The 18,529-nt window shown below is 34.9% G+C and overlaps 1 protein-coding gene across 17 annotated transcripts in view; it reads left to right on the top strand.

The window, feature by feature from the left end:
* Positions 1 to 18,529, top strand: part of TRIP12 (thyroid hormone receptor interactor 12) — a 147,848-nt gene that overhangs the window by 55,514 nt on the left and 73,805 nt on the right. For 10 of the 17 annotated variants that reach the window (XM_077869111.1, XM_077869117.1, XM_077869114.1 and 7 more), the window contains exons 3-4: positions 4,709 to 4,834; positions 5,670 to 6,472. In XM_077869111.1, coding sequence (XP_077725237.1) covers positions 4,709 to 4,834; positions 5,670 to 6,472 — 929 coding nt within the window. The remainder of the gene's footprint in view (positions 1 to 4,708; positions 4,835 to 5,669; positions 6,473 to 18,529) is intronic. The other 7 variants (XM_077869124.1, XM_077869125.1, XM_077869123.1 and 4 more) reach the window with 2 other exon arrangements.

Genomic DNA, 18,529 nt, shown 5'->3' with positions numbered 1-18,529 from the left:
AAATAAATGTATATAAAAATGATGCAAAATAAATATAAGCTGAGAAATTAATTATGAGCATATATTTTACCTATATTCTGCCAGATTTCAAGTTTTTTCATAAGTTTTCCTGTATTACCAAAGCTACTTGAAATCTGTGGGTCATGGACAGTTTTTAATTTTGTCTGATTGTTGTATATATTGCATGACATCTCTTACCTCTAATCCACATCTGCTAAATGGCAATAGCACTCCGTTCCTTGACATGTTTTTAAAATGTTCCCTAGAGGGAGAACCACTGATATTTAAAACATTGCTGTTTAAAAAAGAAGTTCTTTATTGGAAATTAAAGAATCAGTTGGGCTAACATTTTGCCATAACTAAACATAGGAACATTGGTCAGACTAATCAGCTTCTGTTTTATGATTGAAACAGAAAAACAGTACGTTCTGTTGAGAATACTAGTTTTTTGTTTAAAGTGATTTAAATAAGCTTTTCCACCCTGATTATTGAAAATGGACTTATTTAAAACATTTAATTTATGAAAAAAAAAAAAACATTTAATTTATGAACATTATGGACCAAGCATTTGATTTATAGAAGATAAAATTATACTGTGTGTACATAAAATACAGAGCATAATAATGCATGCATGTCTGTATGCACATAAAAAAAAACAAATTTGGAGATTTAATTAAGCCCCAAGTCATTTATGTTTGGTAGTATGTACATGTATTTGAACTGTGAATATGTCTGGCACGAAAATTAATTTCAAGCAAAATTTAAGACCTGCGATGTAAGTACTTATAACTAGCCACTCATTTTCCCTACCATTAAGAATGAGCTCTTTGATACAAGCTTTTTGGCTTTTTGTCTTTTTTTAATGTCCTCTGGATTATAGATGGTTTTTAATCCTTTGGACTTCAAATACTTTTATTAAATGATAGTAAAAGTAAATGGAGGTATCTAGAAGGGGGTGGTCACTATGATTTGCCTAAAAGTCCGCAAGAGGCATTTGAGTCTTGAAAGCATGTAACCTGGAGTTGATTGGTCTGTTCTGTTGTAATCTGGGTTTCTTTAACATGAGTTGGCCCACATACACTTGCTAAATAGGGAAATGATGTCAGTATAACGTGGAAATGGTGTTGGTTCATAAGCAGTTTTTCCTACAGTGTTAATATATGAACTGAAATGGGATAGACTTTCAATTAGCATGTAAGATTTTGTAATCTATGATGATGTTACAAAAAAGCTTGAAAATCTTACAGAAATCACTTCATGCAAGAAATAGCTAGATTTGATGAGTTCCAGAACCACTACACTTTGCACTGTTGAACACTAAGGAAGTTCAAGACCATTTACTCCTGTATTTATAACAAAAGAAAATGAGAAAAAGGAAAGCCTCCCCCGGAATCATATTTTTAATTTTGTTGAAACTTGTCTTAAGAGAAAATGTCTTAAAAAATTCACACTTAAAAGAAGAAAGTATAAAAATAAGATTCCAAAGAGTGAGCCAACTGTGATTATTGGTGCAAATGTTATGGAGATTTAATCTTTAAAATTGGTGATGTTTTAGTCAGAACATGATTATAAAATAACATAGGTTTGAGTGCTCTGTGCCCAATCTTATTTTCACCATTAGCCTGGTTATTTTTAGCAAGTGATTGTGCAGAAAGTGAGATCCCCCCCCCCCCCCCCCAGGAATATAGAATGATAGACATGTTCCTGAATATCCAGCCCCACCCACTTTATCCATGTATCCTTGGGCTGTAATTTACTAAATGGGCTCATTCTGGTGCTAAAAGAGTTTGTCATGACTTTTACTGTGTTATTCTTGCAAATTTGATTTGTAGTGGTTATAAATTTTACTGGGTCTTAGATTATGCTGTTTAATAAAAATTAATGTTGAGCATTAAGGTCTGATAAATGAAGGAGTTGGTGAAATGAGCTAAAAGGCACCAAGGCTTTTTGAGTGCTGAAGCTTGTGATATTTTAATTGGCTATTCTAGATTGGGTGTTGTTATTTTATGGAGATTTGCTTTACGGTATTCTGAGCATTAATAATTTATAAATGGGCATAATAAAACAGAGCCCCACACTTTGGGAGGCCCCATATTGTTTCTTTATGGTACCATCTGGTTGCTTACTCTCTTGTGGTAATCCAAGGGGTGGAAAACTGTATAACCCGTGGGACAGATCCAGCTTCCTGCCTGTTTTTGTAAATAAAAATTTGATTGGAACATAACCATGCCCATTTGTTTACATACTGTTTAAACCTGCTTTTTGACACCTAGTGTTGCCCACAAAGCCAAAACATTTACTGCCGTTGACGGAAAATATATTAAGACCCTGCTAAACAATAGGTGAAAGGACAGTGGTGATCAGTATTGTATATTTTGAAATGTTATGTAGTCTTCAGCGAAAATGTTAAACTGAAAATAATTTTAGGAGAGGTTCAGTCAGGTCATTGAGAGGATTGTTGGTTTTAAGCTAGTTTGGAGAGTTTCACTTTCTAAGTTGGGTGAAATTTTTTTTTTTTTTTTTTTTACTTTTGTAACCAAATATTGAGTATTAACCTGGTAAATTCTTTTTTAGTTGAAGGTGTAAGGACAACAGAAATTCAGGAGTTTAAAGTGGCTTTAAAGTTAGAAGTGTTTAAGGGCCAGGAACAATTAAGGGCTGTCAGCATTGAGTTGATGTTGGTCAGATTTTTTTTGACAAAGAATGAATTCCTGCCCGCGGCTCCCCGCCCTGCAGTTATTAACTAAGAATATATTATGATATACATTCTTTAAGATTTCCATTTGAATATTTAATTGAACATTACCACAAAGTAGTCTAACTCTGGATAAAGTTTTCTTTTAAAGATTTTTAAATTATAATCAGGGAATATAGCAAAAGATATTTTAAATTTTATAATGAGTAGAAATTGTGATTTAATTAAAAATTAATCCTTAGCAAACTTGACTAAAATGAGAATACAGAGAACCTGAATCACATAATTTATAATTATTGTTCCATGAGTATTAAATTGTATACCCTGAAAACAAAGCATTATACCTTTAAAAAAGTAATTATAGAATGATTTGAAAATTTACTCAATTTTATTTTTTTTTAATAGAACTCTCAGATCTGTTAGTTATGTGACAAAAACAAGAAGCAATTCCTAGAAATTAAATCTCCTATGAAACTCATGGGTTAACATAATTTCAGTCTGTATTGGAAAACTGTCTAGGAAAAAGGCAAACTAAATCACAGTGGGTAAATCTTACAGGGTTCAGCGTGGCTAGACTCAGAAAAAATATTTGTACCCTGAAAAATAGTTATATCATTACTACAGTCAAGACTAAGACACTTAAAGACTAATAGAGTTTTTAAGTAGTTTATCTGTGCCGGTATGTCTTTAGAAAGTGCTAGTCTATCGTTTATTAAAATCTTAAAAATGAAAATGATACTACGGATCCAGAAATATTTCTTTTTATTGAGAAGCTAATTTCATATCTTCTTTCAAGAATCCAGTATTGAACTCTTCTGGAAAAATGGAAGAAAAAAATAAGAGACGAGAAACCTTAGAGCATCTTTTTGAAGAAGTGGTGGAACTTGTATGATATGTTAAGAACTGTGTGGTATCCTTACAGATTCAATTAGAATCGTCATGTGAGGTTTCAGTGACTTATTTCTAAGTTCTTTTGAGATGATACTCAGAATGAAAGCCTTAAATATTTTTTAACAAAATAAACAGCTTTGGTGTTAATGAAACTTTGTTATTCTAATTAGAATATGCTCTTTTAATGTTATTTACGTGAAGGGTGAACGTTGGCTGTGAATTACAGTAGTTGTATCTGTTAAGGTTAATATCTCTCACTTCTGTAACACCAGCTTTTCCGGCTATATATTAATGCATGCTCTCTTTTTATTGCTTATGTAAATCTAATGTAATCATTGCCTGAGGTTAAAAAAAAATCTAACAACTGAAAACAGTTTTCATGTCCTGCAAACTTGCTCTTAGAACAATGCTGGCACCAACTGTATATCAGTGATGGACTCTCTAGATGTGTTTGGAATATTTTGTGGTCAATTCTTTTTCTCTAGGACTTGGTTTTTGGTGTACTTTCTTAGTGCATTACATTCTTAGCAAATATTCTGTCGATTTCATGTAAGTTTATTTACCGTATAGTACTTCTAATGATTTTCTGTGTAAAATCAGTTTGAGAATTGATTTCATCTGTTTCTGCATTTATTGTGCTAACCTGAATTACCTACAAATTGGGAATCAGTATCATTGTGGGATCACAGATTCCCTCTTCCATAAAACTTTTAAGCTGTTATATTCCCATTATCTATTAAAAGTAGTATTTAAAAAAAAATAAAAGTAGTACTTAGATCTAAAGGTTGGCTTTGCTTTTTGCAAACATTTAGCTTATGCGAGTTTGCAGTACAATTTTTGAAAAATTCTTTATTGCTTATTTAACTATAATACTGCTATTCAGTCATGAAACTTGGTTAATAAAAGACCTGCACCCTTGGGTATTGAAGTGTTGGTTCTAAGGCAAGTTTTTTTTCGCAAGATTATTTGATAGAAAAATAAATTGTGGAAATATTTGGGGGAAAGGGTAGGGTCAATAATGAAGAATTGGGAGACTAAAAAAAATGAAAACATTTCACTTTTCAATACTGTATTTGCATCTCAGTTTCCTGATAGATTTCTGTTTTGATTTTCTGCTGACAGGTCACATTTAGGGCAGGCAAAACATAAGGGATATAGCCCTCCTGAGAGTAGAAAATCTAATTCTAAGGCACCCAAAGTGCAGTCTAATACTACTTCTGAACTGTCAAGGGGACACCTTTCTAAAAGGTAAATCTTCACGTTGCTTGTACATTTTCAAGGCAGAGTTATTTGCATTTCAATCATTGCATAATATTAAAATTCAGCAGCTTATCCCAAAATGTTGCGCTATGTGTTTTCATTATTCCCTGAATGTAACTTTGAGGATTAATAGTTTACTTTGCAGTGATGTCAACACAGCAGGCTCTAGACAATGCATTTTTTCCCTGTATAGAGAACCATAAGGTTCCTCTTTTGATTAACAAATATTTTATAGGCATACAAAATGCCATTTTACCTTGGCCTTTTTTTTTTTTTTTTGGTAGTTTTTTGTTTTGATTTTTTATTGGTAGAGCCAGAGATTTAAGATATAATTGGCAAGAGTCTTTTAGGAAGGAATGATACTAAAAGATTTTCTTACCTTCATTTTGAAAGTGCATACATAGGTTTTTACTTCAAGCTTTGACATAGAAGTTGTATTTTTGAGCAGAGCATCAGTATTCTAGTTTCAACTGGTTCTGAACTACTAAGCGTTCTTTTTCTTATAATCTTAATTCTTGTTTTGTGAATAGGAGGGTTAGTGCCCGTAATATTTGGGCTGAAGAATTACTCTGATCTTCTAATCAAATATTTGATCTTTTAATCAAATATTTAACCAACCAAAGTCACACCTGTTTTTTTTCCCCCCAATTTTGAACCATTTGAAAACCTGTTTTTATTTAGCTCTGGATTTAATCAGGAAAACTTTTGCACTTTAAAAAATTTTTTTAAAAGCACTTAATTTGCACAGATTTGAGAAGTTAATTTATATGGTAAGGTAATGATGGCAGGCTGATAGTAACTCTCTTCTTCTCTGGCCTCTCAGAAGCTGCAGTTCATCATCTGCTGTCATAGTTCCACAACCAGAGGATCCAGACAGAGCCAATACTTCAGAAAGGCAAAAAACGGGGCAGGTGCCTAAGAAAGACAATTCTCGAGGAGTGAAACGCAGTGCTAGTCCAGACTACAACAGGACCAATTCTCCTAGCTCTGCCAAAAAACCAAAAGCACTTCAGCATACTGAATCTCCCTCAGAAACAAATAAGCCACATAGTAAGTCGAAGAAGAGACATTTAGACCAGGAGCAACAACTGAAATCTGCACAGTCGCCATCAACAAGTAAGGCTCACACCAGAAAGAGTGGGGCCACCGGCGGCTCACGGAGTCAGAAAAGAAAGAGGACAGAGAGTTCTTGTCTAAAGAGTGGTTCTGTGTCTGAGTCAACTGGTGCCGAAGAGAGATCTGCAAAACCCACCAAGCTGGCTTCAAAATCCGCCGCCTCGGCCAAAGCTGGGTGCAGCACCATCACTGATTCTTCCTCCGCTGCCTCTACTTCCTCCTCATCTTCTGCTGTCGCCTCGGCCTCCTCCACTGTACCACCAGGGGCCAGGGTGAAACAAGGAAAAGACCAGAGCAAGGCCAGGCGTTCCCGTTCAGCATCCAGTCCCAGTCCCAGAAGAAGTAGCAGGGAAAAGGAACAGAGTAAAACTGGTGGCTCTTCAAAATTCGATTGGGCTGCTCGTTTCAGCCCTAAAGTTAGCCTTCCTAAAACCAAACTGTCTCTTCCAGGGTCTTCTAAGTCAGAGACATCAAAACCTGGACCTTCTGGATTACAGGCCAAATTAGCAAGTAAGTGCATGGAAGCATCTTCTCTCCTCCTACCCCTCCACCCCCATGGAAAATTTTCTTGGTTTTTGAAAGTGAGTATGTTTCGGTGTAGTCAGATTTATTTTGTTTGTTTGTTTTTCCAGCTTGAAGTAGTCTTAGGTTTATTACTATATCCGCTCATAGCTCAATAGTACCTAATAATTGATACTACATTTACTTTTAGGAAGAAGGATCAGATATGAGGTGTTCTTATTTCTGAATGGTCACATTGTAGTGTCTGTATCTTTATCTTTATGGCACCAATACAGAGTTATATACTATTATCAGGGTGGGCCATCAAGTTGGATCTTCTTCTATAACCAGACAAAATAATTTCAGTTATGAATTGCTTTTGACCATGATAAAAAAATCAAATGGTGGGATGTTTTTTTTGTTTTCTTTTGATACATTCATGATCTATGGAAATACTGAGCTAAATTTTCAGAATAAATGTATCCTAGTATAACTTAAACCATGTCGTACTTACTGACCTTTAAAGAGCTTAGTCTAAAGACGAATACCTCTTACATTCCATATGCTGGGCTCTGGTCCCATTAAATGGGAAAGAGTATTACTCTCTTGAACAGTGGAGTGGAACTAACACTTGAGAATAATATGTTTTAAGCAGAAAAAACAAACTAGACAGGAGATGGGGATCTTGAGGCACATTTCTTTCTCTCTCTCTCTTTTTTTTTTTTCTAAAGACTTCTTCAGGGAAGCCAAATGTTCAAGTCATTAGAACTGATTGGAGCTGGTGGTGGCCTTTTTCAGTTACGTGATTGCATTAATGCTGAAGGGCATTCTTTTTTCTGTTTTGAGAAATCCAAAAAATACAAATGCAATAATATAGGACTTATGTACAATTTAAGCATTTAGTTTTTGTAATATTTATCCAGGAAGCTTGCTTTTCACCATCTTTTTTTTTCTTTTTTGCCTTCATAGAACATTTTTTTGATTTATATTTTGATAGAACTAGAATATTTTCTTGGTTTTTGAAAATTTTATGTAGTACAGTAGTATTCTTGTCAAGGTTTAGCTAATAATGGGTTGACCTAACATACTGTTGAACCAGACCCAATTGTTAGCTCTGTTTCCTTTAACCCTAATATCTGTATTTCCATTTTATTCAGTATTATATAAACTGACAGTAATACTAGTAGACACTACATAAAATCTTGTGTATAATCTGTATCATAGGATTATCATGAAGGTAACATCTTTAACATTGTAGAATCGTGTTCAATTTGGTATTTTAAATATGTTTTACATCTATAATATCTTTTTTTAATTTGAAGGTACAGATATTTGATTAAGATTGGTACCTTGAAGTCAAAAGGGAATTAAAAGCCAAGTTAAAAAGGGACAGTCAACTGTCCATTGGACCTGCCAAGGTTTTCTCGACAATTGGAGTTTATCTCTACTTCTATACCTCTTTTTTTCTGTTTTTAAGTGAAGTAGAAGTGTGTGTGTGTGCGTGCGTGTGTGTGCGCGCGCAAACCCCCCCCCCCCCCCCCAGCTTTGTGACCTCCACAGCCATTGGGCCAGGTTGAGTTCATAGCTCGTTCAGTGGTATTCACTAATTCACTTTCAGCCTTCCAGTATGCTTTACTGGAAGAGCTTATCTCCTTCAGCTTTTATTTCTAGGAGGGTCCAGGGTCCAGGGGGACCGCAGATTGTCATGTCCTCCACTCTTCTTGGACACTAGTTTTCTTTTCTTTGGAGTCTGTTAACATGATTTTTTTTTTTTTAAGATTTTATTCATTTATTTATTTGAAAGAGAGAGAGTGTGCACAAGCAGTGGGGAGAGAGAGACTCCCTGCCAAGTAGGGAGCCTGACATGAGGCTCCATCCCAGGACCCTGGGATCATGACCTGAGCTGAAGGCAGGCACTTCACTGACCGAGCCACCCAGGAGCCCTGTTAACATGATTTTTAAAAGAAAACCTGACCACTGGTGCAGTTTCCTTGATTTCTGTAAATGAGAAAGCACTGAGAGTTCTGATATGACCCATGTACCACTTATAAAACCAGATAGTCTGAAACGAACTCTGCACATGCTCACTAATGGATAAAACTCACTTTGTATTATCCTCCTCACTTTTACAAAATCTGTGTGTGTTGTATGGTCACGAATACTGCTTTTTCCATTTTCACTACCACTACCCTGAGGTCTAAATATAGCCCAGGCTATTGAAACAGGAGAAGGGAACCAGCATTTATTTCGCATCTAATAAATACCAATTACTTTACATATGCAGTCTATTTAATTTTTTTTTAAAGGTGGGATAATTTGCCCGGTAACATCTCACAAATGGCAGAGCTAGTGTTGGAAGATGGTGGCTATGTGTAACTTGAAGCCACTGCTTGCTTTTTGTTCACCACTTACTTTTTACCCATTAGTTCTCTGGGTTGTATTGTCACACCATGTTTGGGTCATTAAGAGATATTAAGACTGTGGAGGAGATAAAATTCAATTTGATTCTTCTAGGATTGATTCATCTTTAGGAATGAACATTGTGTGAACCCATGGATTTATATCCTACCATTCACTACATATTTGCCTATTTTCAAATAAGTGAAAAACATTTCAAAACAAAATAGTAGGGAATATTTATATGTAATGTCCTTACAAGTGCCTGATAACTTGTAAATACTTAACATGGATCATGTCATTTACTCCTTATCAGCCCTGTGTGGCAGATACTATTATTTCCATATTACATGTAAGGAGACTCAGGGTCACTGGTCAGGCTGCCTGCCCATGGTCATAGAACCAAAAAGCTTTAGAGACAAAAAAAAGTCCTTCCGATTTTTAGTGTATGTGCTGCCGAAGTGAGCACTATAGAGTCAAGAGTCAGACCCAGACCATCTAGTTCCAGAGTTCGTCGTGAGACTAGGATGCACAGGATTGAGTAGATTAGGTGAGCCAAATCTAGGAAGGACAGAGCAAGGTAGGATTTTAGGCAAGATTACGTATGTCACTTGAGGAAAAGAGTTTATACCGGAAACAATACTGGAATTGAATTGACAATAGTTGGTAATTTTACTTCAGGATATAGAGGCAAAATAAGGTTTTTTTATGGGAATCTCTTGAGTTTCAAGTAATGGTATTTTGGGGATACAAAACTCTTATTAACAGAGGTGAAAATCCTGAGTTTGAAACCTAATTCTGCATTTTATCAACTGACAACCATGGGAAGGTTTGTACCTTTTCCTTGTAAATGGGCATAATAGCTTATGTGAGGAATAAATGTGAGGAGACCTAGCATAGTAGTTAGTACATGAGATGCATTGTAGAATTCAGAACAGTAGAAATTGAGTATCTTTTTTTTTTTTTTTTTTAAGATTTTATTTATTCATGAGAAACATAGAGAGGCGGAGACAAAGGCAGAGAGAGAAGCAGGCTCCATAGAGGGAGCCTAATGTTGGGACTCAATCCTGGGACTCAATCCTGGGACTCCAGGATCACGCCCTGGGCTGAAGGCAGACAGACACTCAACCACTGAGCCACCCAGGCGTCCCAGAAATTGAATATCTAAGACAGAAGCTATATTCAGCAACCTTTTGAGAAGGAAGGGTTGATAAATCCCAGCCATGGATCAGTTTAAGGTAGAACTATTTTTAGATTTGGAAGATCTTGATTTGAAGTTATCTCTTTATAGTTTTGTGAGGTTGGGCAAATCATGCAACTGTAGTTAGAATAGCAACCTAATTCCTGATCTTATTTGTAAAAGGAGAATATTCATTATGTGAAGCATAAATAAATGAATATATGTGAAAATAACTTCATAAAATACCATATTAACATACAATGCTGATTTGAGAGTAATTGCCATGTATTTGAAGGATTCTTTATGCATGAGGAATTTCCCCCCACTCCCCTGCAAACATCAGCACATGGGGGCATAGTTAGTTAGATTCAGTGGGTAGAGGTTGAGAGGCAGATTTCTGATGAGCATATCTCAAGGAACCAGAATTTGTAAATTATCCAAAAAATGGAGTAGGCCACTTTGTGAAATAGAAAGCATTCCAAGTTGGGTAGATGATGTTTTCTTCACCTTTTAAGAATTGATGAACCTCTCAATTAGAATATGATATGTTTTCTAAGGTAAAGAATCGATAGAGTTGGTCATTGAAACGTCATCATAAATTGTTTCCAAATTGTAGGAGTCATTTCCCATGGTCAAATACTACTGGAGGAGATTTAGGATTACATTAATACATTGAAGGCTGTGGGAAATAATGGTAACTTCTGCTTCACCTAGTGTTTTACAGATTTGCTTGACCATCTTGGGAGACAGCAGTGGTCTGAGAAAACTTTGATGGGAAATGATAAAATACATTTATTTAGTCAACATATTTAAGCAGGAAGACCTTTCCCAGTGTGCTGTTTCAGCAACTGTTAACAGAGTTCCTGGTGAGGAATTAGGGCTGGCAGGACTAGTAGGGAAACAGCTACTTTTGTGATAGGCTTCCTAAAGCTCTGTGGCTTGCCAGCTGCAACTGATCAAAATAGCTCTGAGACAAAGATCACACTGTATCAGTTGATAGAAGTCTTGAGAGTACCCCAGAAAGAATAGTGTTATGTGACAATTTTTAATATGCATTGGGAAATTATTCTTGCTATCTGTTTAACATAAACAAACAGATATTTTCAAATTTAAGTAGCATAAATGTAAAACCAGTGGGGCAATGCAATGATAACACATGATTTTTGAAAATATTTTTATATTTTAATATATTTAAAAATGTTTTTGTAATTAGTATGCTTCAAGATCTGTTTTGCTAACTTCAATTAAAAAGAAACTAATCTTGAAGTAATAGGACTGTATCAGAGTATGTAGTGTCTGAATAGTAGGAGGTGATGGATGGCATAGTAATACAAGAAAGTGTATGATCAAAATCTGAGCTGTTATGGAACTTATTTATGGAAAAATTACTTTTAAATTTTTATATGTCTACTTTGTGTCTATTTGTAGATCTGATTTCCTTTCATTATTTAAGTGTACATCATGTGCACATTATTAATAATAACCTAGTCAGCAATAGTTAAAAGCTTATTCCAGCTTGAGTTTCATGTTCTTCTGGTGACTTGCATGCAGCCTGTGGACATTATTAGATCTAGACAAGAACCAGGCAGATGCAGAATTCTGGGAGGGGTAATTTGAGATTAGGACTCTATCATCAGTGTGAGACTGAGAGGTGATTCTTTGTATCCCTAGCGTAGAGGGAAGAAATAAGAATGTGTTGAGCAGGAGAGAATTTAAGAGTTTAACTGTTGGTTTCACCTAAAGTCTTATAGGGACATCCACAGGGAGTTTAAATAATTAAATTATCTTTTCACCTCTTGAGGTATTGCCTGAGGAGTTTAAAAGGGAAAAGGATTGAGTGTTGAGAGTTTTTCTTTATTGTAAGACAGCTGCTAAAAATAATTTAGCAATTTAAAGCTATAGTAATTTTAATATGTAAGTACTTTGAAAAACTACCAACGATTCCTAATAATTTTGAGGATTTAAAAAATAAATTAAATTTAGGAAAATAGTTCACCAAATTAAAAAAGAATCCTGAATGGAAATAAGTATCATTGACCTCTTTGTTCACAAGCCTTTATTTTCACATTTTATTTTTTTAAAGATTTATTTATATTAGAAAAATCACAGGTGCCCACGAGTGTGGGAGAGGCAGAGGGAAATAGGGGGCAGCGCAGAGTCCCCACTGAGTGGGGAGCCATATATGGAGCTTGATCTCCAGACCTGGGCTGAGATTGAGAGTAGGATGCTCAAATGACTGAGCCACTCAGGCCCTACAGAAGGCCTTTATTTTACATCGCAAATTTAAAGAATCATAGTATTTTTGTACACCAGGTCAGAATCATAATTAATTTAGCCAACTTAAATTTTACTAAAGTTACACATAAGTTTTAAAAAACAGCAGTTTTCCCGCCACATTGTCCTTTCCCTTTGCTGATTATTTTGGTATTTATTTCCATACTTACAGATTATGTGCTTATATGTTTATTGGTTGGGTTTTTTCAGTTTGAGCACTATTGCCTGCCCTTTATGAAAGAGTTATTATATCTCTGTACCCACAAATAGCATCATGTGTACACTTCCTCTCTGCCCAGTCATGATCAGTGCCCAATGTTTGGATGGATGCATAAGTACCATTTACAGAGTCGGAGGGTACTTTTCTTATATATTATTTTCCTGATTTAAACCATTATTTTGTTGACGATGTTTTCCTTTTCTGTATATCCATTACTTCAAACTCCTTAGTAATTGTCTAAATCTTTTCTCAAGCTGTCTACTTCCTTTTGTTAAATTGTCCTGAAGAAATAAGGCTGCTGGTGGCTGCTCTTTAATGCCTACTTCTTGGCTTTTATTTAGCCTCGCTATTTTCTTCAGAGCTTTCTGTTTTCAAATCCCATGTGTCTTTTCCTTGTTTACTATTTTGTTTTGATGGAATGTTTCTTCCACTTGCTTTCTAAGAAAAAATGCTTATGAGATTCTTAAAAGCTTTTCTATTGTTTTCAGATTTTGAATGTCTGAAAGTATACAGCCTTGGTACTTGTTTGATTGGTTATAGAGTGCTTGATTATACATTATTTTTCTTACAAATTTTGAAGATTCACATTATTTTTAAGCTTTCATTACTGGAAACATTTTGATTCCTGATCTATTGTATATATAACCCATTTTTCTGGAAGTTTGCAGATCTTTATCTCCATTATTTAGACATAACATTGATACTGCCACAGCTGTGGATTTGGTCTCATTTCTTGTTAGGGTCACCAGCAGTCCTGGTTTCACTTGGGTCTGAGATATTCCCCAAGACTCAGGACTCAGCCTTAAAATGAGGGTTAGAGCCAAGCAAACCAGAATTCTTGTTTACTGTATCCTTGTTTCTTTTCTCTTTCTAGATCTATTATTTTGGATGATTGTCCTCTTGGAAAGTTCTGATGTTTTCATTCTGGCTTTGCTTTTTTGTTCTACTTTCTGGTAGATTTCTTCAACTTCTTCCAGCCTTTCTATTGATTTTTTTTTCTTTTGTTTTTATTTTCAAGAGGTTATTTTGTCCTCATTTTCTTTTTATTATGGATGCATTTATTTGGAGGACATTAATGGTTAGTTTTACATGGTCCTCTTGAAGTGTCTTTGGGGAGGAGGATTGGTTTGGTTTCGATTTTCATACTGGGAATTTTTCTCAGGTTTTGGTAATTCCTGTTGGTTTCCTCATACTCAAGTGTTGGGCAACCAAAAACCTAATCTGTAGGCTCCAAGCACATAGAGGAGATTTCACTGAAACCCATTCTCTAGTGATCTGGTTGGGCTAGTCATTACGAAACATCTTCTATCATTATTTTTAGATTTTTTCCTTTGGTGAAATTCCACAGAGAAGATTCCTTTACACTCTTTCCTATAGGTAAAAGCTGAACTGACCGAGATCTGGGGGCCGAGCAGGAAAAGAGGCCTGGGAAAGAGGCCATCTGTCATCTAATCTATTTATACCTGATCCCCCTCCCCAGCTCTCATTTTGGTATGGCGCACCTAGATACAACTGTGTGCTTGAATGGAGAATTTCTTTTTCCTGAAGAATAGAGGTCTTCTGTTTTGCTGGGTCAGCAGAGAGACAGTTATCCAGCTATGCAAATGGGGGAGGGGAAGTTAGGGTTCTGACTGCTTTATAAACAGCCTGTCAACCAATACTCAGTTTTTATTCCAGAGTCATCCCATTGACTGGTACCATCAATTCATAAACCTTTGTGGGATTCTGAGTGTCATTCTCCTTGATAATTTTATCTGTTTTCTACTTTCGGTTTTCTGGAGTTTCTAGGACTGGAGTTTCTACTTTTCATCTTAAAAATTATGTTGTGATAGTGATCTCTTCCATTCTTCTCATCCTTATGGATTTATGCTTTGGATTCTCTTAATGTGAGTTTACTGGAGTTTCTGGAGAGGGTATAGGAGTGATTGCATGTGTCCAGTTGTCTTTAGCCAGAAGGCGCGTACTTTTGTGTATATGCGCATACTTTTTCAAAATTTGGAGCTTGTTCTAACTCACAGTAGAGTGCCCATTATAAGCCAGACTCCATGCTAGACATGTGACATACATTAAATTTTATTTTATGACCATAGAATAAGGTAGTATCTGTATTATAGGTATGAAGAAACCAAAGTGCTTTATTTGTCTCAACACTATACCTTCTTCCTTTCAAAAAACCGAGTTTATATCCTTTGAATGGCTGTAAGTGGACATATCCTAATTTAGCTCATTCCCAATTAATGGGCATTTACATTGTTCTAAATATTTTTGATTGACTAGAGCTTTGTGATTTACATCATTATCTCGTTAGATTTCTGGTTATGTTCTTTTAAAATATTGATATATATTTTAAAATTGCCTGTAGAAATATGTGAATTTACATTCCCACTAGTAGTATAAAATGCCAATCTGTTCATATACTTATTAGTTAAAACTATTTAGTGTTCCTGCAGTTTTTTTTTTTTTTTTTTTACCATACTTGTGTTTATTTTACCATTCTCTATTACTGGACATTTAGCTCTCTTCCAGTATCTCATTATTAAAAATAATGCTTAGATGAATATCTTTGCACATTTCTAATGTGTTTAATTTGTATTGCCAGATCAATGCATGAAACTGCCATGCATTGTCTAGAAAATAAAAACTTGGCTTAGAAAATTCCATTTGGGATTTAGCTTACTGTCATCTGCAAAACTCATCTTTTATTGTTAATGAATGATTTTAAAATAAACATCAATGATCCCTTTTTAATATACTAGGTTATTTTGCGTTTTGTGAGTTTATTTTTGGCAGTGTAGCCATTAATAAGGATGTATACTTCATACTTGAAAGTAGATAGCAACATCAAGTTGTTTTTTTTTTTTTTTCTTAAGAAACACCAAGTTATACCAGGTTCTCATGGTTCTGTTTTGGCTGAAGGAGTCAAGATCTAGTTACTGAAAATATTCCCACTGTTAGTTAATTCTCTTTATTGGGTCTCCTTTTTAAGTAGAAAAAAGGCCCCATTGCATGATTCTAAATTGAACTATTCATGTGTAATAGTACTCATGTTATTTGGTGTATTTTTTCCTTTTATGAAGAAAAACCAAGTCATTCTGGATACTTTTTGAAACAGATTCAACATGCAAATAAATGGATAATTGATAGCTTTTAAAAATATATAAACAAATTGGGGATTTGCATTTCAAAACCCAACCTCCCCCAACCAATCCTAATCATCCTTTGATACTTTTTAAATATAAATGAATTGTAGCCATTTTGAATACCCTGTTTAAAATAACTGGTATGTGTACCTTATTCACTAGTTCGTCTACTGTACCATTTTAAGATGGAGATGTGTTTGTTATCTGTGGGAGTATTACAAAAATGATAAGTCAAAAAAAAGATGATAACTAATTCTAGAAAAATCAATACTTGGAAATGATATTTAGCTCAGGTCTTCTTTAATACAAGGGATTTTATTTTGATTTGAAACTCTGTTGAGTCCATATTACTGTTCTTCCCTTTTCTTTTCAAAGTCCAGGTCAGTAATTATTATTATTTTCTTTATAGGCCTATATAGTAAATATTTTAGACTTAACTGACCATATATAGGGCTTTTTTTTTTTTTTTTTTAAGATTTTATTTCTTTGCGAGAGCACAAGCAGGACAGGGGGAGGAGGAGAAGGGAGGGTGTCCGTGCTGAGTACCAAGCCCGATGTGGAGCTTGATCTCATAACCCTGAGATCATGACCTGAGCCTAAGGCAGACGTTAACCAACTAACTGAGCCATCCAGGTTCCCCCAAATACAGTTTTTGTCACCTATTTTTATTTTTAATAACTCCTTAAAAGTGTAAAAACCAAGCTAGTACAAAAACAGGTCGCCAGTTGGGTTTTGCTCCTAAGCAGTTTGTCAACACTTAGCTTAGACTAAAAATTTTAATATAATTGCATATTATTTAAGGTATATGTATTACATGATATATGTAGTATACACACACAAACACTGATCAGTTCATAGGACTGGTAAAGCCTGTGGATTGGCTAATGATAGGCTTGACTGGATCCAGGAGCTCAAATAAAGATGACCCTGTCAGTCCCAAGCCTGTTATGGCTCTCTCATCATCTCCTCTCCTCCCCAAAGATGTTATCCAGTCATTTATGTATTAAATTGTAAGAAAGTCCTTGCTTTCCTTGGATCATATGCCTATCTTTGAATAAATCGCTATTACAGAGGCAGGCTTGTAATTGGCTATGATGATAATAGTCCCACTTCTGTAGTGTGAGTGTACCATGAATGGGACTTCCATCAGTATCATCTGGAGAAAGGGGTAGGAGAGAGTTCCCAAAAGAATTTTTAAAAACAAAGGGTGTTCATAAAAAGGGTCCTGGACATTATACAGTAGATGTCTACTTGATCAGTTTTAAAGGTTACTTTAAAATGAATATGTAAGTTGGAGTATAAAAACGTCCATGTAGTGGATTCAGTCATTATTCACTGAATAAAGGTGTTAGGTCAGTCTCTCCCTCACCTTGCCCGATTTTCAAACAACCTTATCTAATACATTGATACTCAGGTTTGTTTTCACTATATAACAGAAGTAATCTTTAAGAAATTGGAACGCTTATTTATTACATTGTTATTTTATCTTATGGGGCTAAATTTTTGTGTCACTATATGTATAAACCATATCAAAGATTAGCATACTAATTTAATTCATGAATTAAAAATAGAATAAAAGTATGGCAGTGAGTATGTATTGTCTGATTGTCTATTGCTACTTTTAAAGTAACTTAAGGAATTAATAGTGAAAACCGTACCTTTCTAGGATTAATATTGTTCCTCCGCGGGTTATTCTTGTGCTGAGATAGGCAGATAATGATACTCGTGTTCATTCCTCCTGCAAATTACAAAATTGGAATCATTTCACAGTATTGTAATGCAAAGAGAAATACCTTTAAAAGTTTGAAGTGGAGAAGAAAAATTACTATATAAGTAGAAGGCACCAAGATCATAGCTATTTTTTTTATTAGTAAGGACCCAGAGGAAAAAATAAGGCCCTCAATCTGCGCATTCTTTTAAGATGTTATGTTTTAGAAATCCAAGGTTAGAGCTTGCATAAGAGATTTAGTTATTTCACATTTTGTATTTCCTAACTTTTCTAAAGAACTAATGTTTTTACAAAAGATGAAGTTCTGAACTTTGAGTAAATTAGTTGTGGGTTAGGAATACTTGTACCCTTCCCCAACCCCCCAGAAAGAAATCACACAATATATTTGTAGGAATAATAATAATAATAATGTCAAGAGCTTTGATAAAAATACCTCTACATTAATACCGAACTTCGTTACACAGAGCCTTCATAGGCATTAATTTATTAATCAGATCAGCAGTATTCTAGATGTTTCTCATAGTGGCTTCATAAAAATAAATGATTAATGCAGCAAAACTGCATTAATGCATACAAAGCCTCTGCATGTGTGTGGGGGTGTGTGTGCGTGTGCATGCGTGTGTCCCCACGCACATGAATTTTAATTTGTTTTCAGTGGGGTGGTGGTTTATACTTAAATTGTGTCCTCTTTTATTGAAATAATCTTTACTTGACCAGTAGAATGGAAGGAAACACATTTCGATTCTACAAAACTACTACAGTGTGTTTATATGAGAGTTTTAACATTTTCTAATTGAACCTGTAAGGCACAATACTAACTTTGCCAGAGGATATTGAATAATATCCTTTGCCAGAAGGTTATTGAAGCTGTAGTATATAGCCCCTGTTTTGGTTCAAAATAAACTTAGGAATTGTTTAGTTTAGATTATGCATCTTTAAGAAAGCCAGTTAATATTTTTTATGACTGAAAAGAATGAATAATCATAACTTTGTTTCTGAAAGTGCTTTTGAAAACTATGGCTAGTTTTCAGATTGTGAAGATAGTATGTTCTGGCATTGCTGAATGGCCAAAACAAAGTTGAGCTATATCTGTTTTCTAGGCAGAGCTTGCTCTGCAAACTACTTC

Source organism: Canis aureus, chromosome 24 (assembly GCF_053574225.1).
Source record: "Canis aureus isolate CA01 chromosome 24, VMU_Caureus_v.1.0, whole genome shotgun sequence".
Lineage (NCBI taxonomy): Eukaryota > Metazoa > Chordata > Mammalia > Carnivora > Canidae > Canis > Canis aureus.
The sequence above is the reverse complement of the archived record's forward strand: the minus strand, read 5'-3'. Positions and strand labels throughout refer to the sequence as shown.